Genomic DNA, 17,279 nt, shown 5'->3' on the forward strand with positions numbered 1-17,279 from the left:
ACCTTTGGGGGTTAGATGTGATTGAGCCATGAGACAGACAGGGAGAGCTCCAAGTTTTCTGCTGCTGTGGTCACAAGATTCTCTGCTCCTTTGCATGATCATGGCTTTCTAAAACGTGTCCTGAAGCATACTCTGAGAGCTTCATGCAACCAGTCCTATGCATGGGGTCCTTTTTGCGGGTCTTGATTGGTGTCTGTATGAGAAAGAACGCGATTGAACTAGAAAAGGCATGGAGAGGGGCAACAGGGATGATCAGAGGTGGGGAACAGCATTTTGTGACAGTGACACGTTTGTACAAGAAAAGAGTAGTGAGAAAAGGAGTTTCCACCTTGGAAAGAGGAAAACAACAATGCCACATGAATGATGTGGAAAAGACAAGATATGAACAACTGGTTATGATTTTTCAGTTTGAAAACTAGGGGCACTTCATAAAATGACAAGGCTGTAGGCTTAAATAAAAAAAAGAGAGTTTTCACGTAGTGCAGAACTGAACTGTGTAAATACACTGCTTAAAATCACCACATTCATAGTCTTTTGGTTATCTCCTAATACAGAAGTCATGGTACAACTAGAACTCAGTGGTTTAGAGGTTTTCAGAAGCTGCTGAAGAAAAGACAGTGCCCAAGTCCTGTTTGTTCTTTCTTTCTTTGGTCTGGGTAGGACATGTCTCCATTTAGCTGCCCCTTAATGGTGCCTGTTTTGGCAACTTTTTGGTGTTTCTTTCTCTCCCAATCTACAGATCTTGCAAGCACAAAAGAGGAGCAGCGGCCCCTCTGCTGCATCATAGCAACAGGCATCTACCCAACGTTCTGCATCACAGATGCCTGTTCAGCAGGGAGTGCCAGCGGTATCAGCAAGTCGCACCTCTGGAGGCTCTTTTCCTTGGACACACTGAATGAGTACTTGGAGCGAGACCCAGCTCCCAGTGAGCTCACCTACAGAGTTCCCACAAGGCACAGGTGAGACAAGGAGGTGGCTCAAAGAATCTTTCGGTTCCTCTCACAAACCAGACAGATGCTTTAGCCATTGGCTTGCTTTGCAGCTCACTGCTGTGTGGCACAGTGTTCTTCTATCCTAGCCTCTACAGGCAGTTTCTCACCTCTGTTTATCTGCTTACCCTCCCTAGAGAAGAGCCACATAAACAAAGAATAATTTAATTGCAATGGACCTCTAAAAGTTTCTGGTCCAATCCCTTGCTCAAAGCAGGAACAACTAGATCAGGACTCAGATCCTTGTCCAGTTCAGTGCTGAATATCTCTAAGGATGAAGAAACTGCAGCTTGTCTGGGCACTTGCTTACAGTGTTTGATCACGTTCATGGTAAAAACCTTTTTGCATACTATCTGATCGGAATGTCTTGTGTTGCAACTTATGCAGTTGCCTTCTCTGCTCCATAAGACCGAAGAAAGACAGGTCTCTTAGTTGCTCCTTGTAAATAATGTTCTCCAACCCTCAGTCATCTTGGTGGCCCTTCACTGGATCTGCTCCAGTATGTCAGTGAGTTCCTTGTACTGGGACGCTGAAAAGAGGCCTCAGCTAAGCAGAACCCAGAGCCTCCATGTGTGCCACTCACTCTCATTAGGCATATATTAAAAAAATAGATGAAATCTAAGGGTCTTCCTTACACCCAAAAGGGCCAAGAACATAAGGTCAGAGAATAATTATAAGGAAGAGAGCCAGTGTAGAATGACTCTTTGTCCTGTCATGCCCTGCCAACCTTTTCTTCTCTCTCAATTTATCTCTTCTTTCTCTCCTGTGACCAGCACATGCTTGATCCCTCCAGTGTACACTCCTCTCCTGCTGGACTTCAACTTTGGGGCTGCCCCAATAGGCTCAGAGCCTGCCCTTGTGATGCTTCTGATGGTGAACAAGGGTGTGGTGCCTGTGGAGTGGTAAGTAATGCTTGCTGGAGCCCAGCCTGCTTTCTGGGGTCTGCCTGGGGACATGGAAATGCTCACAGGGGCCAGGAGACGTTTGCAAATTAATAGCGTGAATTTTGTAGGTATGGCTTGCCTTGTGGAGCTGTGACTGTTGGTGGGTCTGAGTGCCAGGCAAGCAAAGGGTGCCATACAGTTCTGATGAAACATAATGTGTCCAGCAGCTGGGCAGAGCCTGGCTGAACTGAATATGCTGACCATAGTCCTGGGGAAGTTGTGTGTCCCTCCTGCTGAGCAGGTGGTTTGTTCCCTAGGGCCTTCTTGTTTCCTTCTGATCAGAAGATAGACATGGAGCACTGGGCAGAGGATGTTGAATTTAGCCTCCATGAGCTGCACCAGATGAGAATTCAGGATAACCAGCTCTTCAGCATTTCTCCAAAGTCAGGGAAACTTCTTCCAGGACAGGAGCAATCACTCCAGCTCTCACACAGGTGACGTCAACTCCCTGTACTTCAGGGCTTCGTGCTTCATGCCAGGACAGCACCTGCCACCAGTCCCCTGTATTTCCATGCCAGACACTTTCCCTTCACATGTCCATTGCCCAGCAGGGACTGGACAATTAAAATGTCCCTGATGATGCCCAGTTTCTGGACTCCACAAAGCTTGTCTTCCTCAGAGGTATGTTATTAATGTGCTTTAATGCTGCAGCGCAAGAGGCATTTAGTGTGGCATGCTGGGGACACTACTCTGCCTTGATCTGGCAGCTGGGGAGACAGACAAGATGCTGCACTTCCGGTGGTTTTGACTATACAGTGATATTTTTGTCATCTACTGTAGTTGCTAGCCCTTATGTGCCTGTGGAGGGTACAAAGGAAGTTGAACACCTCCCCTTTCACAGCAGACCTGGTATGACAAGTACTGGCATTTCAAATGGTGTTGGCCCAGGAGCTTGGGTCCCTAAATTGGCATATAACTGAAAAATCAGCATTGCATCGCTTGTTCCCACCCAAACACAATGCTCCCCCTCCTTCTCTCAGTGGCCCTTATGCAACCATGACTCTAGCTGGGAAGTGGATTGTCTCTAATATACTGTGTGACCCTGATTCTACCACCCTGGGCACAAGGTTGATTTGTAATGTTTTTCTCTCCTCCTGCACTGCTAGACATGATTTCATTGGCACTGATCACCTCCCTGTCTTGCTGAAGGTTTCCTATGGCCATGAGATTCTGGTAAGTTTGCAGGTAACTCTTCCTTTTGTTTGCAGAACAGCAGCAGGTAGGAACTGAGTTACAAGGTGTTTTCCCCAGAAGCTGTATGGCATGCTGTGGCCTTCCTGTGGAATCTGCACTGGCCAGTCAATAACATAGGGCCAAGCAGAGACATAAAACCGACATTCTGACAAATTCATGGTTCCAGCACAGTGTGATGTGGCAGTGTGCTGCCTAAGTGGCCCTTGGGTGCAGCTGGTTTTCCCACCAAGGGATTTTTGTTAAATGTTATTATTAACCTTTTTATTTTATTGGTGGTGTTAGTGCAGAATTGCTTCTTCCTCCAAGCCAAATCCAAGTCCAAAACAGCCCTCCTGGGTTTTACAGTCCCTGCATGCTTTCCACACTCAAGTATATCTCACGGTCAGGATTTTTGTGCTTGCTTCCCCACATTTCATCTGTCTTGCCATGAGTTCTTCCACGCAGTGATCCAGGAGTTCAGTTCTGCAGCCCATCTGACATCTTTCATATGCAGCTTTCCATCTCATCACCTCTCTATACTCTTGAAAACCCCCTGGAATGTGCTTTTCTGCAAAAGTACCACCTGCACTGGCTGCAGTTTGGTGACATATATGCTGGCAAAGGGTTGGCAGAACATCCTCCAGATATGGAGGCAGCTGCTTCCCCAGGCCCCGAATGTACTCAGTGCACTCCTGCTTGGCTGTTGGTGCTGCAACCCTCATGCCTCTGCCCACCCACTTATTTCTCCTTGCCAATGGTGGAGGAGCTTCCTAATTATTCTTCCTGCTTTGCTGCTTGCTAAAGCATCCCAGAGCTGGTCTGTGGTGTGTTTTCCCTGAGCATTTCCTCAGGCCTGGAACTAATTTCTCTCTCTCCCCCTCCCTCAAACTGTCAGTTAGAGTCAAAGTACCTTGTGCTCTGCCAGGCACAGCTCATGCCTGGCTGAGCCTTTCTGTCTCTGAAGTTTCCTATGAGACCATTGTGTTCACACATCTCTTTTATTTTTATTTTCTTTCAGGGCTGTTGTCAGCTGAAAATCCAACCCTTTGACTAAGCTGTTCAAACAGCGGCTTAACTGTGCCTTCCCCCAAAGCCCTTGGACAGGCTCCCTGTGCTCTGCCTGCCTGGCACAGTCCCGACAGTGGATGTGAGCATTTCACCAGCTGGCCAGTGAGGGAATAGGCTTTGAAGCACCAGCAGCCTGAAGGGCACACATCTTCTCTTGCCACATAGCCAGTGGCTTTGGTGGCTACCAGAGGCCACCACCCTCATGCTGTCACTGCAGAAGGGGCTGAAAACGCATGGGAGGCCCTGGGGATGATGAAAGACCCCTGGGTGCATGGGAGCTCTGGTAGCAAGAGGCCAACCCAGAGACCTGGAGCAGTGCAGGTGATCACAACCTGCAGGGATGCACAGTGCCAGTTCTGAACTGCTAATTTCAGAAAGCAGACGTGGAAGAGGCTCCTTCTTCTGCAGAGAGGGCACTTGAGGGGCTGAACAGTGTGCCTTCGTTCCTTTCAGTCACAGCATGAAGAGTGCAGAGCCGCAAGCCCCCATAGCAGGGGCTGCTCTAAGTCCACTCATATGCCAGAGTTGAACAGATCCTCACCTGGTAATCTGTTGAAATGTGCAGAATATATGTTAGCCTGAAGGGAAGCGAAGGCCATAATGTCACCCCAAAAGTTAAGCTTTGGAAATTTGAGATAGCAACAATAAGCAGAGGTGGAGACCATAGAACTGGAGTGTTGCTGGGTTGTTCTGTCAAATTCCAAATTGCCCGGCTTCAGAGTAGTGATGTTAGCCAGCTGCAACTCAGTGCATGATTTTTGGGGAGGTCCAAACTCACCTCTGTGGTGGCTCTACTGTTGTGGACAGATTTTGACCTCCCGCCCCTCTGCTTCCCCAACTTCATCTTGAGGATGAGCTCCCTCTCCTTTACTTCTTCCCCACTCAGTGGCCACCTTTCAGTCCTGACATGGTTTGATTTACAGGTGCTGAAAGGTCCCAAACTGATGTCCTGCTGGCAATTTCTTCTGACCACAGGATAACACTTCTGCAGGCTTGGGGGAAATGGGGCTTCCTGCTGCTCTCACAGATTGTGCTTTGTCTCATTGCTGTAGCCTGCTGTAAGAGTGCAGCTGTGACCTTGTTCCCAGAGCTCCAGGACAGTTTGGCCAGGCAGAATCTGCAGCCCTCGGCAGTTTTAGCAGGAACAGCCCAGCTGCCTGCAGGTGTTGCAGGATGAGGTAGGCTGGTTCCCAGAACTTGCTGGATAGAAGGGCTAGATCCCAGGGAAAATCCCTGAGCACACAGGTTCCATAAACTGGAAGGGTTTGCACTTTACTTCATAGTGGTTAATTAGGTATTGCGAGATGTTGTCACCTGCAGCACATGTTCTGCAGGCAGCTCTCCTCCCTGGGGAATCTGGTGTCTCTGTCCCCTCGTGCTCTAAGTCATTGCTGTGGAACAAAGTTTGTGCACTCTGGAAGGAGAATGGATTGCAGCAAGTCTTCACTTTTCCTCATTTTTCTCCTTTTAACTGATAATCCTCTAATTGTCACATCCTGTCTCTATGGAAACTGATGCCAGTTTTTCCTTGGCAGTAGTAGTCTGGTGGAATTCAAGCTGGCTTTTTGACTCAAATAATATAAATGAGTGTTTCACTCCCAAGGCTCAGGGAGGTTTCTGTCCCTTTTTCTTTTGCAGTTTGAAAGTGTCAGCTCATGTCCTTCTCCTATTTTGCATCACATCTGGCTTGCTGAGTCCCTCAGGAGGCTGAATGTTCATGTAACGCTTTGAAAAGATCCCATGTGGGACTTTGTTAGCATTGTATTTCTAGTCTTCTCTCTGTCTTCCCTTTCCTATGGAGCTGAACTGGAGCTGGTTATTTTGGAGGAATCAGCATTCTCTGCTCTTGTTGAAGCAGCTGATACAGTGTCTCCTGCTGGTGTCTGTCCAAGGCATCCACCTGCCATTGCAAGCAAACTCCTACCTTCAAACATCTTCTGCATATGCACTTGAAAGACAGGCATGCTTTGGGCTTAGCTAATTGTGAATTGGAGCACTTTATCTCCCTTTGGCACAGATAGAGACATTACAAACTCTGTGACTGCTTTACAGCCTCTGTCTCTAGGTAGAGAGCTCAGGGGTGCTTTGGGGTGATCCTGCAGGAAATCGTGCATCGTGACTCATCTCTAGCTTGAATGCAGTTTTCTCAAAATGCAGAATCCTGTGTCCCTGCCTTCCATGAACTAGCTCTATAAATCTCTCCACTTTGCTTGAAGTGGCTGGTGGCTGCTTTGCTCACAGGATGCTATTGGTCATTACTTGAGCGCTTAAAATTCAGCTGGGATCCTCTTGCAGCTTTTGCCCTGTTAGACACATTCTTGGAGCAGGATGTCCTCCAGAATGAGAACATCCAGATCGTCCTTTCCAAGATGAGGCCGTTACTCGCCTGAAATCCTGTCTTTCCAAAGGATTTGGCTGTCACAGCTGCACATTCTCCTATGTACAGTGCAGATACTTTCATTCATGGAGAATTTCTACCATATACTTGCAAAGAGAAGCACTGAGGCTGGTGCCTGACATAGCAGGGAGAAGAGTACCTTCTCTCTGGACCAAGATGCAAACATTTCGGAGAAGAGCTAACAGATGGATAGGCTCTCCATCTCCTTGCTTTTTTCTTAGGACACACTGTCCTGGTATTACCAACTTAAATCTGTAACTGTGTTGTCCTCAGCTTGTGAAGTGTTTAAGAGTCCTTGTGTAGTTGTTAGTGCTGTGGCCAAGGCCATGTGAGAAAGTGACTGCGTTTCTTTCTACTGTAGCTGAACTTCAGCGGTGTGACAGTGGAACGGTACCAGCGGTACATTCATTTTGCATCCACTAAGCACCTCTTCGAACCCATTGCCATTGGGACCTCCCACCCCCTGACACAGGTGAGTATCTTGGGGCCAAACTCAGCAGCAGTGGATGGAAGGAGCTAGTGGTACCATGTCCCAAGGACAGGCAGTATCTGAGGCACTTCCCAGGAAACAGAATGGCCTCCGCAGGAAAACATCACAGCAGAAGTACGAGGCAAAACCTGGAAATGGCTGCTGGGATGGCAGCAGGGACAGTACCTCTCACCAGCTCCAGTTTGACAAGATTTGGCATTTACTCTAGCCGGAATGCTTATGTGGTGTGTTGGGCTATTCCGCTATTCTCTTGTATGGGATCCCAGTGAAGACTTGTGTGGCTGCTCCAGGCACTCTGAAAATAAATCCTAATTAGTGTTTTAGTAAATTAATTAAACTTCCTTAAACACTTATTCAGCAAAAATGGTGGCTTTGATTCTATTCTGCCTAATTTACTTGGGAAATGAAAAAGTTGAATTAAATTAAGGTCACTTTAATACAAGTGGTTTTGCATTTGAAGTAATCTGCTTTAGAGTGATCCCTTTAGCTAATTTGTATTAATTTTCTCCCAGACTGAATTTGCAGGGCACCACTTAGAGAGGCCCTCTAGTTATCAATGTACATATGTGGTGATAAACCCTCAGCACAGTCTCCTACCAAGCCTCAGTGTTAAATCCTGACACTATGAGGTCTCCTCGTTCTTAGGAGACAAGCTGCCTAATTAATTATTAATGCTTATCAGACTCCTCTGGGGAAGTGTTAACTAGTTTAACTTGTGCATGGTATAATAAGCGCTGCTCTCTCTGACTCACTTCAGATTTATGAACTCTACAATGGCGGCTCCATGCCTGTGATGTTTGAGGTTCAGCTGGACAACATTGTGAGGATCCAGGAGGAGAATTTTCAGCACCCTGTGTTTGTCTGTCTAACCCCTAGAGGAGAAATCCCCCCTGGCACCACAGGCCACGTTGAGTGGATCTTCTCACCGCTGGAAGCTAGAATGTACTCGGTAAGACTCTCTCCTCATAACTGCCAGAAACAGGGCTTTTTTTCTGTTGTTCTGTGCCTAAAATTCTTTAGATCTTTTATTGATGGTTGATCCATGCCATGCTACAGCTGAATTGAGCTCTGTTCCTCCAAGAAGCAAAGTCTCGAGAGCAAATGAGTGGCTGGTCTGGCCAGGAAATGCAGCAGATAAATTATCTCATAAATTTGTTCTTCCAAAAGAACACTTTTTTTTTTTCTTTCCCACAACCAGAGTAATCCCAATATGTATTTCTCAAGAATCAATGACCAGGGATGTAAACAGATTTTTTGGTTCATTGTTAGTCTCCAATAACTCCCACCAACAAGACTGATTTGTACTCTGCTGTAGCCCTCTGGAAACAGCCATTCCAAAGACCTCTGTCCTAGTCTGCAGCAGGCAGGGCCAGAGCTGGAGCACTGCTTATTGCCCCACTCTATGGTAGGTGCACAGATAGATAAACTGAATTGTAAAACTTCAGCTTTTGTTCCAAGAGGGAGTCCCTGCTCATGCAGTAACTGGCTCATTGACTCCTTAACCAACTTTCCTGGATTAGCAGGGAAAGTTAAGGCCTGGAAGAGCAAGAGAGACGATTTCTCATCACTCATGCATGTAGTGCATTTCCCAAATATAAGTCTGGACTTATTACTATTATCTTGTCCAAGGCAGGTTGATGTTCCCATCCACATCCTTGGGGGTGAATCAGCAGTGATCACCTTCCAGGGAGTAGGCTACGATCCACATACCGTAGGAGATACTGCCACATCCAGCAAAGCTTTGTCTCCTTCAGACTTTCCAAGCTCTACCAAGCTAACTGTGCCTGGGCAGGTAAGTCCAGGTATGCTGATATGAACAATATGATTAGCCCAGAAACGTATAAGAAAGACTAAAATATAGAAGTGGCCCCATCTGGCAGTAGCTGGTGTTGCAGGGAAGTTTATTGTTACAAGGCAGAGCAAAATATGTCCCTTCCAGCAGATCATCTGGAGCCCAACTCATAAAAGCAGTTGTTCTGAAAGATGCCTTTCTTCCAGTGTGCTGTTTCCACTGCCATTAGAAACAAAAATGTTTTAGGGTTTGTTCATTTTCTGATTTTTCTATTAAAAGGTGCCCTCTATCCCAGATAACTTTATTTGCAGCTAAAACACCTTCTCTTTGGTAATTCATTCGGAAAAATTCTCCTGACATACCCTGTGAGGGCTTGGCTGCCTCCTTTTCACAGCCAAACTCAGAAGACGCATAACCTGGCCTCAGACTGCAGAGTGGTCACTAATTGAGGCACATCCCAAGCATTGCGCTTCTTTGACCCGTCATTGACACAGCAGGAGCTGGTTTGGCCTGACTAGAGCTGAACTGCCAGCCTGGACAGTCTGTTGTTAAACTTGGCCACAGATCCCAGTATAGAGAGTCAGCATTAAGCAGCATCAGCAGAGGCATACTCCAACCAGGTAAGGGATTAATCCTGTGTGATATTAGCATCCATACCTTGGAGCTCAGCCACAGCTACATGTGCTCTTTAGCTTCCAGCGGGGCAATTGCATTCCTGGCTGAAGCAAAGAGAAGGTGATTAAAAATCTGTCTCAGGCTGCCAACCAACTTGCCATTCCACAAGGCGCTGTTGCCTGTAACTAAGAGTCATTAGCTTCTGTAATGATCAGTGTAATTCATTAGAGTTTGCGCTGTGCCTGGAGAATGGGATAGATTGGTAGCATACCAAGTGTGCGGTACCAAGGTGCACTTTCCCAAAACTTGTATTTAGGCTAACGAGGATTTTGCACAAGCCTACACCTCACGTGTTTGCCACCTGAAATGGGAAAAAGCCTGGACTGCAAGTGCTGCAGAGAGAATCTTGATGCTACTGGTGCTCTGTGCTCCTGAGATCTTCTCCTGCTCCAGCACCAGCATTACGTCCTAGTCATTTCTCACTCAATTCCACTGCAGCAGGGCTGTCTTCTTCCTGCAAAGACTCATTGTAACCAAAGCAAAAATTAGAGAAATATAACACTCGCTCAAGTTGTTATGGTAAAGGTAACTGGCTAATATTATCTGTGAATTGCTGGATAACCTGGGGGACTGTCTTTCTCCTATGGCCACATCCCATCATTCTTCACTGCTGTTCCTCCTGGTTTCACCTTGTTTCTGGCAGGCAGTTACCTTGTCACACCAGAGGATTTGCCTTGGAAATATCCCAGACTGCAGCAAAGCCAGTCGACTTGTCTTTCTCAACAGTATCTTGGAGAGTAAGGCTGTGGTGTTTGCCTGGCAGATAAGCACCTGTAAAGACAAGAGGGTGAGTCTTTCCTTCTCTTTACAGTCTTCTTGCCCATCTCTGTTGTGCTGCAGAAGAACTTTCCACTACATTTGCAACCAAACAATCAGAAACAATCCTAGGGACTTGCCTTTTTTAGTAGCTGATGAAAGGAAAGGGCAGAGAAAAGTGAAAGCAAGGGTTAGGATGGGGGGTAGGAAAAACAGGAATTCAGAAGGGGAATCTGAAGACTTCAGTGAGGATACGTGAACCTAGAACTACAGGATGCAATAATGAACCTCAGGATACTGCCTACCAGCAAAGTCAGTGGTTATTCTTTGAATATATCAGCTGCATCTCTCTCATGCCACATACCTCTGAGAAAGGGAAGGAATTCCCGCAATCCTGTGTTTCCTGCAAAAAGAAGGCACATAGTAAGGTCCCAGGATAGTGAAACAGCTCCTCTGTGGCTTTTTCTTTCCCAGGTGTTGCAGATTACTCCAGAGTCAGGGATTGTGCAGCCTGGAGAGAGCATCCCCTGCTTTGTCACCCTGCGACCTTCAGGGAGTGCATCCTCCTACAGCATAGATGTGGCGTGTGAGGTGAGACCCAAGAGGTACCTGTGTATTGCCACCACCTGGGCATGTCCTGCAGTTCCCAGATGGCTGGCCACAGCGGTCAGGTACCTGTTGCTTCCAGCTGAAGGAATCCTTCTCTGCTCCATTATGGTGGCCAGCACTTCTCATTCCTGAAGACACTGAGTTTCACCTCTCCTGGTGCTTTAAGTGTCTGTCTGTGTGGCTCACTGGACAAGGTGTAACTGTGCAACACATGGCTTTGTGAGTTGAACCCAGCTGCTAGAAGTCATTATTTGAATGGGAGTGGCTTTCAGTGGATGTCAGAGACTTAAGTAGCTGTAAAAAGCAATACTAGTCGGAGCACAGACTTGCAGAAAATGTCCCTCTGGACACTTTCCAGGTGTTCTTTGGCAGGAGATTGTCTTCTCTCTATAAGTCATATACTAGCACTGTTCTCTCCCATTCCTGCCCCTAGAAGTCGTGGAGAGGGAGTGGACCCTGGCTGGGACCTCCTGGAAGGGAGGAATGGGTGACAGGCATGGACCTGAGTCAGAGGCTGTGTTATTTACAGCTCCTTTCTAGCCCTGCTCCCTCCAGTCATGGTTTGCTTCATAGATACACATCCAGGAGTCCCTGGTGCAGTATGAGAGGGAACTGCAGGAGTGGGAAAGGGAGAAGGAACGTCAGGCTGTGGAATTCACCATCACAGAGAAGGACCTTGGGACTAAGAAAAAGCCAAAGTCACCTGCCGTGGTAAGTGCTGCCAGAACTTTACACCAGCTTAGCTCAGAAAGAGCAGTAGGGTGTCAACAAAATATGTTCTTTAAGAAAATGTAGGCAAGTGATGAGAGGACATGAGGCTCTGATCTACTCAAGATCTCATAGCTGGTCTATGGATAGTGGAAAATGAGATCTTGGTTTCTAGCCAAGGATCCTCTTGTACTGTCTTCAGTGCTGAGAAAGGGAATAGCAGGTGGGGAACATGGAATTAAAATTACTTTTCTGATCACCTTACAAACTGTGAATCTGCTAACAATCATCTGAAATTTGGAAGTGCTTGAGAAGCCTTATGAACAAAAAAAAACACTGGCTCTGGAAACAGATGGTTGTCTTTTTAACTGTGAATAAACACTGGGGAGAAATGTGTAACTAATATTAAGAATGTGGCTCAAGTGAAGAATGGGAGGATGAGATCACGGACTCCCAGCTAAGGCAAAGTAAAACAAAATCCTGGAGTCTTGTCCTGCTCTATACTTTCCTACGGTCTGATTTCTCTTCCTTGTTTTTAGACTTTTTTAGACTTCTTTCTCTTCCTTTTTTTTTTTTTAGAGGTCATCAGTTTCTGCTGAGACAGAAAATCTCCCGGGATCCTCAGCTGTGATCAGGAAATACAAGGTAAGTCAAGCCTGTCTCACCCACAGTAGAATCAAACTGACTGCTTTAGAAAAGAGGCAGATGCTGGATATCACAGCGTGGGAGCCTGGACAGAGACCACAGCAGGATTTGTAGCTTCAAGGCTTTGGGAGACAGACTGTTTGGAGGAGCCAGAAGAGTCAGACTGTCTGGCTGTGTCCCATGGACAGTAACTTTCCAACTGAGGTGAATGGGAAGCAAAATTGGAACCAAACATACACCCGTGACTGGGGAAAGGGGGAAAGGTTTCAAATAAGCAGAAAAGATGCATCTGGGCAGGGTAGTCGGTACCTGGACAGGTTTCATGATGGGACCACAATGGAACACATGCCACGATGGAAAGTGGCAAGACCCTGGCGTGACGTGGTGCAGACTTTGCCCTTGCTGCTAGAACATCTGTACTCTGTGCCTCGGCAGAAGCTGCAGGCGGGAACTGCCTTGATTTAAGCACGCAATAAGCTTTAAAGCTCAATTTGCTAGGTTAATCTCTGTTCCCCCTCAAGTTTGGACATGTGCACTGCTGGAAAAGACAACTTTTCCAGCAGTGGTGGCAAGTTGTGAGACAAGGTCCTAGCAAATACTCTCCTGGGGAGACCCTGAAACCCTGCTGACAGTCAGGGCTGCCACATGAGTTAGTGGGGAGGAAGTAGACCCAATTTCCAGCATGGACGCTCATGCCTGATAGCAGCACTGCAGTGCCCAGATCATTTTGATGCTGTCTCCAGTCCAGGATCTGGTGGCTCTGGCTGCTACACATTCCAGCTCTCATGCCTGTGCTCACACCTACACCAGCCAAAGGAGCGACTAAGTACCTGCCATTTCTTTCTCTCCAACAGACATTACCCCCTATTACAAACCACCCTACGCCCAATCTGCCAGCTGGACACCTTCAGAGGAGGCGACTGTTGGACAAAGAATCCAGCAGGGTGTGGGTCAAACCAGAGCCTCCCAAGCCCATTCTCTTACACCTTGGTGTGACCGCCAGGTCTTACTCTGTTGAGGATTTCTTCAGCAACTTCACCTCAGAGTTCCCCAAATATTTCTTGTCCAGGTAAGAGATCCAGCTTTTTAGATTGGCATCTTCATCTGAGCCAGGACTGCCCACACTGTGATATGCACTGAACTTGGAGCTTTGCTCTGCTCCTCTCCAGTGTCTCAGTCTTAGGCAAGAAGTGCTTTGCTTTACCCAGCATTAGCTGGCATGGCCTGTTTCTCTCCCTTACTCAAAAGGGGGATACTGTCAGAGCTCAGTGCTCCTCTCTTACAGTCTCCCTGCTGCTGTCACAAATACAGCAGCTCCTACTCCTCCTCTGGTTCCCTGCACTGTTCCTGCTTCCCTGCAGTTCTGCTGCTCAGCCAGGGCGATGCAGGTCTTTGGTAGTTCCGTTCAGTAGTGCTGCCACTGATGGAACAATTTCTTTCCCAGCCCTTTCAGTGACCAGCCCTTGGAGAGAAAGTTTGTGGATGTGAGTTGGGACAGAGACAGGTTGGACATGGACCCCGAATGGCTATCCCTGGCTGCTGCTTCCAAACAGGAGTTGCAAATAGTGACTGACATACTCACAGGTGTCATCAGGTGTGTGTCCCTTCATTCTCACCCGGTTTGGAGCCCCTGTTCTTCAGGGGAGTGTGTGCAGCATGGCCAGCCCTCTGCTCATCCCAGAGGAATCTGTACACTCCTGCTGCACCAGAATGTGGGATCCAGCCTGCTGAAGGCTGCCCTGGGGACTATGAGCTCAGGAGTCACAGTGTGACAATCAAAGGCAGGATCTTGCTCCCTGGCTAGTGAATGGTGTCACTGCCCAGGGACCAGGGCACTCTGCCTGGCATCATATTTGGAACATGCCACGTTGGGATTCACCTGTTTTATTTGTCAGCTTCAGAGATGAAAAGAAGCAGTGCTGGGGAGGCAAAGGTAGTTTCCTTAGCTCGAGCCATTTTGCTGCCTCCCTTAGGCTTAAAAATCAAGAAGGGACAGACTAAACACTGACATCAGTCAGGGTTTTCCTCTGATTTGTACTGTCTTGTAGAGATCCTCTGGGGTCAAACTGATATCTTATTTGCTGGGATTCATCCCTTATTTTCCTCCTCCCAGAGGTGTCTTGGAGAACACACAGTTCCACGATGCAGTGAGAAGAAGCCTGGATGAGGCCATTCCATATTTCTCCCAGTTCCAGTGTGTAGAATCGGCAGAGCTCCAGGACAGGAGACAGTGCCCCATGGTCCTCTCCATGGCCTCTGCTTCGCCAGATCTTTACCCTGGTGAGGGTGGAGAGGGGAAAGAAATGAGTCAGGAAACCTCTCCCAGCAACGATTTGCTGGAGTCTTGGGACATTTTTCACCACAAGCAGTTGAGGGAGCAGAAGGAGATGATGAGCAGGTAAGGAAGAGTTCACACATAAAAGGCAAGGGCTGCACAAGCAGGAGAGCCATGATAGCACACTGCCTGGCCAGAAACTCATTTCTCCTTCAGCCCTGTGGCATTTGCTGGGGCGTTCTGTGTGCTGTGGGTGGAAATTGATGCTAGTCCACCTAGCCATCCTCTCCAAAGCACAGTTTGTGAACAGTTCAGGTTTGGTGTGTGTTAGGGTTGAGCCATGGGCAATGCCAGCATGCTGATAGTGAATGAAGTTTGCTTCATGCTTGAGCTTTCACGGCCATATTAGACATTAGAGTGCACATATGCTTACCTTATCTTGCCTCTTATTTTCACTGCAGTATTTCATCACCTTGCACTTCCTGTGGCTACTCCGTTGTACACTGCTACAGGCCACAAGTGTATGCATAAATGCTAACCACAGCACAGCTTGGAGGGAGAAACCAGTAACACCACAGTCACCCAGCTCTGCCCAAGGCCAGGGCCTGATGCCAGCTGGTGATGGTTCTGGGAGAAGGGTCGGCACCCCATTGCTCAAGACTTTGTTTCATTGGCCTTGGTGTGCAGGAAACAATGTGTGCTCCACTGCTGTGCCTGATGTGTCACGGGAAGAGTCACAGCAAGCAGTCTGCCTTATCTGTGTTCTGATAGCTGTCCTCTGCCTGTACTTTTGCCCCTCCAGGCAGCCAGCCTTTGGGAACCTGGCAGAGTTGGTGCTGGAAAACACACTGCAGAACATCCTGATTGAAGCCAGCCGTGGGGAGGTGGTGCTGACAGCCCGGCCCAGGGTCATTGCTCTACCGCCCAGCCCTTCCCAAAGGTAGCAGAGTATATCTGTGCTGTAGCAGGGGACAGGGCCTGTCCTCAATATGTCAGGCTGAAGCACAGCCTGTTTTCTAAGCCACGTGGATTAATTGGAACACTGCCTATCAATGCCAAGGTTGCCTGTGCGAAAGGGGAAACCTACTCCCAAAGCTTCTGTCCCTTCTTGGCTTGTCTTGAGCCACAGAACAGAGGTGGGAACACTACAGACTTTCTGTGTACCCCAGACCACCATGCAGTGCTGGGGCAGGGCCTTGTGAGTAAGGGGCTGGCCTGAGACGCTGGAGAGCCCAGCACAAGGAGGGTCTCTTGGGAAAAGGGGTCAGGTAGCAGGCAGCACAGCCCCCTGATGGCAGAAAGGAGGCAAAGTTTTCCTAGTCCAAGGCTAGTAGTGTGAGATCTAGTTAGGCTGGGGGAATGGCCACCGAGGGGGAGGCAGATTTGGGACTGAGGGCGAAGCATGAGGATTTGCCACAGCTTGGGGAGAAGTGCATGGAGATGGGATTGAGGGAGGATGGGAGAGGGTTGCTGTATAGAGATGTCATCTCCAGAGCTGCAGGAATCTTGTCTAGTTAAGAAAATGGGTGCTCCTTGTGATCCCTCGGGAAGGGATGATTACCTGGGGGGAGGCGGCCACAGGGTGCACTCTCCCCACCCCAAAAGTAATCTCTTCTTCTTCAGAATCACCAGCCCATCATGCCCACCCTCAAGAGCATAGCTGCTGGGCACGTGCTGCTTGAGCTCTTCGAGCACATAAACTCTCTCCACTTTTCATCGCGTCCCTGTGATGTCCAGAGCAACTCTGATCCTCCCACACCATGATCTGAGCTCAGCATGCTGGCTGCTTCTGAGGGGATATGTCCTGATTATGTCTTATGTCAAAAGCTCCAATTTTAGTCCTGTGGAAACTCCACAGCAGAGTCCATGAGATCTCTCCTCTCTGTGGCTGGTCACCTCATCAGAGAAGAACCTCCCTGTGCTACAGGGAGCACATGGATAACCTCTGTGGCTGTTCCCACTGCCTCCTGCCTGTACCAGCTGGGAGAGGAGTGGAATCTGCTTTGAAATGTAGCTGAGGAAGGACTGACAGCTGGGCACTGAGGTGCTGAGCCCCTGCTGACAGCAGTAGGACACAGGTACTGAATCTTCCTCCCCTCCTTGCTGCCGTGACCCAGCCGGAGAGCAGCTGCAGCACTGTAGCACACTCAGCAGCCCAATAAAACCAGTTTGGACTCTGGGCACACAGACAACCGCTGTGTAACATATGTAATCCATGCATCTGGGTTTGGGAGCACCCTGGACAGGCTATCTCCTCTTCAAACAGCCTGACTGTCACCTGGGGAAGGGGATGCCTTGGCCTGGCACAGGGGGCCAGGAGGCTGTCACTGTGCAGGTGCGGGGTTTGTCACAGCCGGGAGGTGGCAGTATCAGTTGTGAGAAGTGCCAGGTGCCAGCGTGGAGCTGGTGCTGGGCACAGCTGCCTGCACACTGGCAGAGCCTGCAGGCTGACCGTGCCAAGCAGCAGGGCTGGCTTTGCAGCATCTCCCATCTTCTGCAGCCATGCTAAGGGCTCTGCTCTGCAGGGGTCACTCGGCCCTGGTGGGGATGCAGCTGGTGTCCCCCTCCAAATCCTCCTGTCCTGTGTTCCCAGTGTCAGCGCCCAGACAAGACCAGAACCGTACCTTCTCCCCTTGCAGCTCCAGAGAAAACCATGCATAAGGAGCTGCAGAGGGCTTTTGCCCTGCTCCGCAAAGTGCAGATGCCTGCTGTGCCTGGGGGTGCTGCAGCTCAACCAGCAACACACAACACTCCACT

The 17,279-nt window shown here is 48.6% G+C and overlaps 1 protein-coding gene across 1 annotated transcript in view; it reads left to right on the forward strand.

The window, feature by feature from the left end:
* The window catches only part of CFAP65 (cilia and flagella associated protein 65), a gene marked incomplete at both ends in the record, with an annotated part of 28,766 nt that extends 13,300 nt beyond the window's left edge, over positions 1-15,466 (forward strand). The window contains 15 exons of the mRNA XM_080346966.1: positions 740-959; positions 1,763-1,891; positions 2,191-2,367; positions 3,040-3,106; positions 6,934-7,044; positions 7,820-8,011; positions 8,696-8,854; positions 10,173-10,316; positions 10,760-10,876; positions 11,468-11,605; positions 12,182-12,247; positions 13,102-13,316; positions 13,692-13,841; positions 14,361-14,645; positions 15,325-15,466. Coding sequence (XP_080203092.1) covers positions 740-959; positions 1,763-1,891; positions 2,191-2,367; positions 3,040-3,106; positions 6,934-7,044; positions 7,820-8,011; positions 8,696-8,854; positions 10,173-10,316; positions 10,760-10,876; positions 11,468-11,605; positions 12,182-12,247; positions 13,102-13,316; positions 13,692-13,841; positions 14,361-14,645; positions 15,325-15,466 — 2,312 coding nt within the window. The remainder of the gene's footprint in view (positions 1-739; positions 960-1,762; positions 1,892-2,190; positions 2,368-3,039; positions 3,107-6,933; positions 7,045-7,819; positions 8,012-8,695; positions 8,855-10,172; positions 10,317-10,759; positions 10,877-11,467; positions 11,606-12,181; positions 12,248-13,101; positions 13,317-13,691; positions 13,842-14,360; positions 14,646-15,324) is intronic.
* Positions 15,467-17,279: the final 1,813 nt, after the last annotated feature.

This window comes from Nesoenas mayeri, assembly GCF_963082525.1.
Source record: "Nesoenas mayeri genome assembly, chromosome: 6".
In the NCBI taxonomy this organism is placed as follows: Eukaryota; Metazoa; Chordata; class Aves; order Columbiformes; family Columbidae; genus Nesoenas; species Nesoenas mayeri.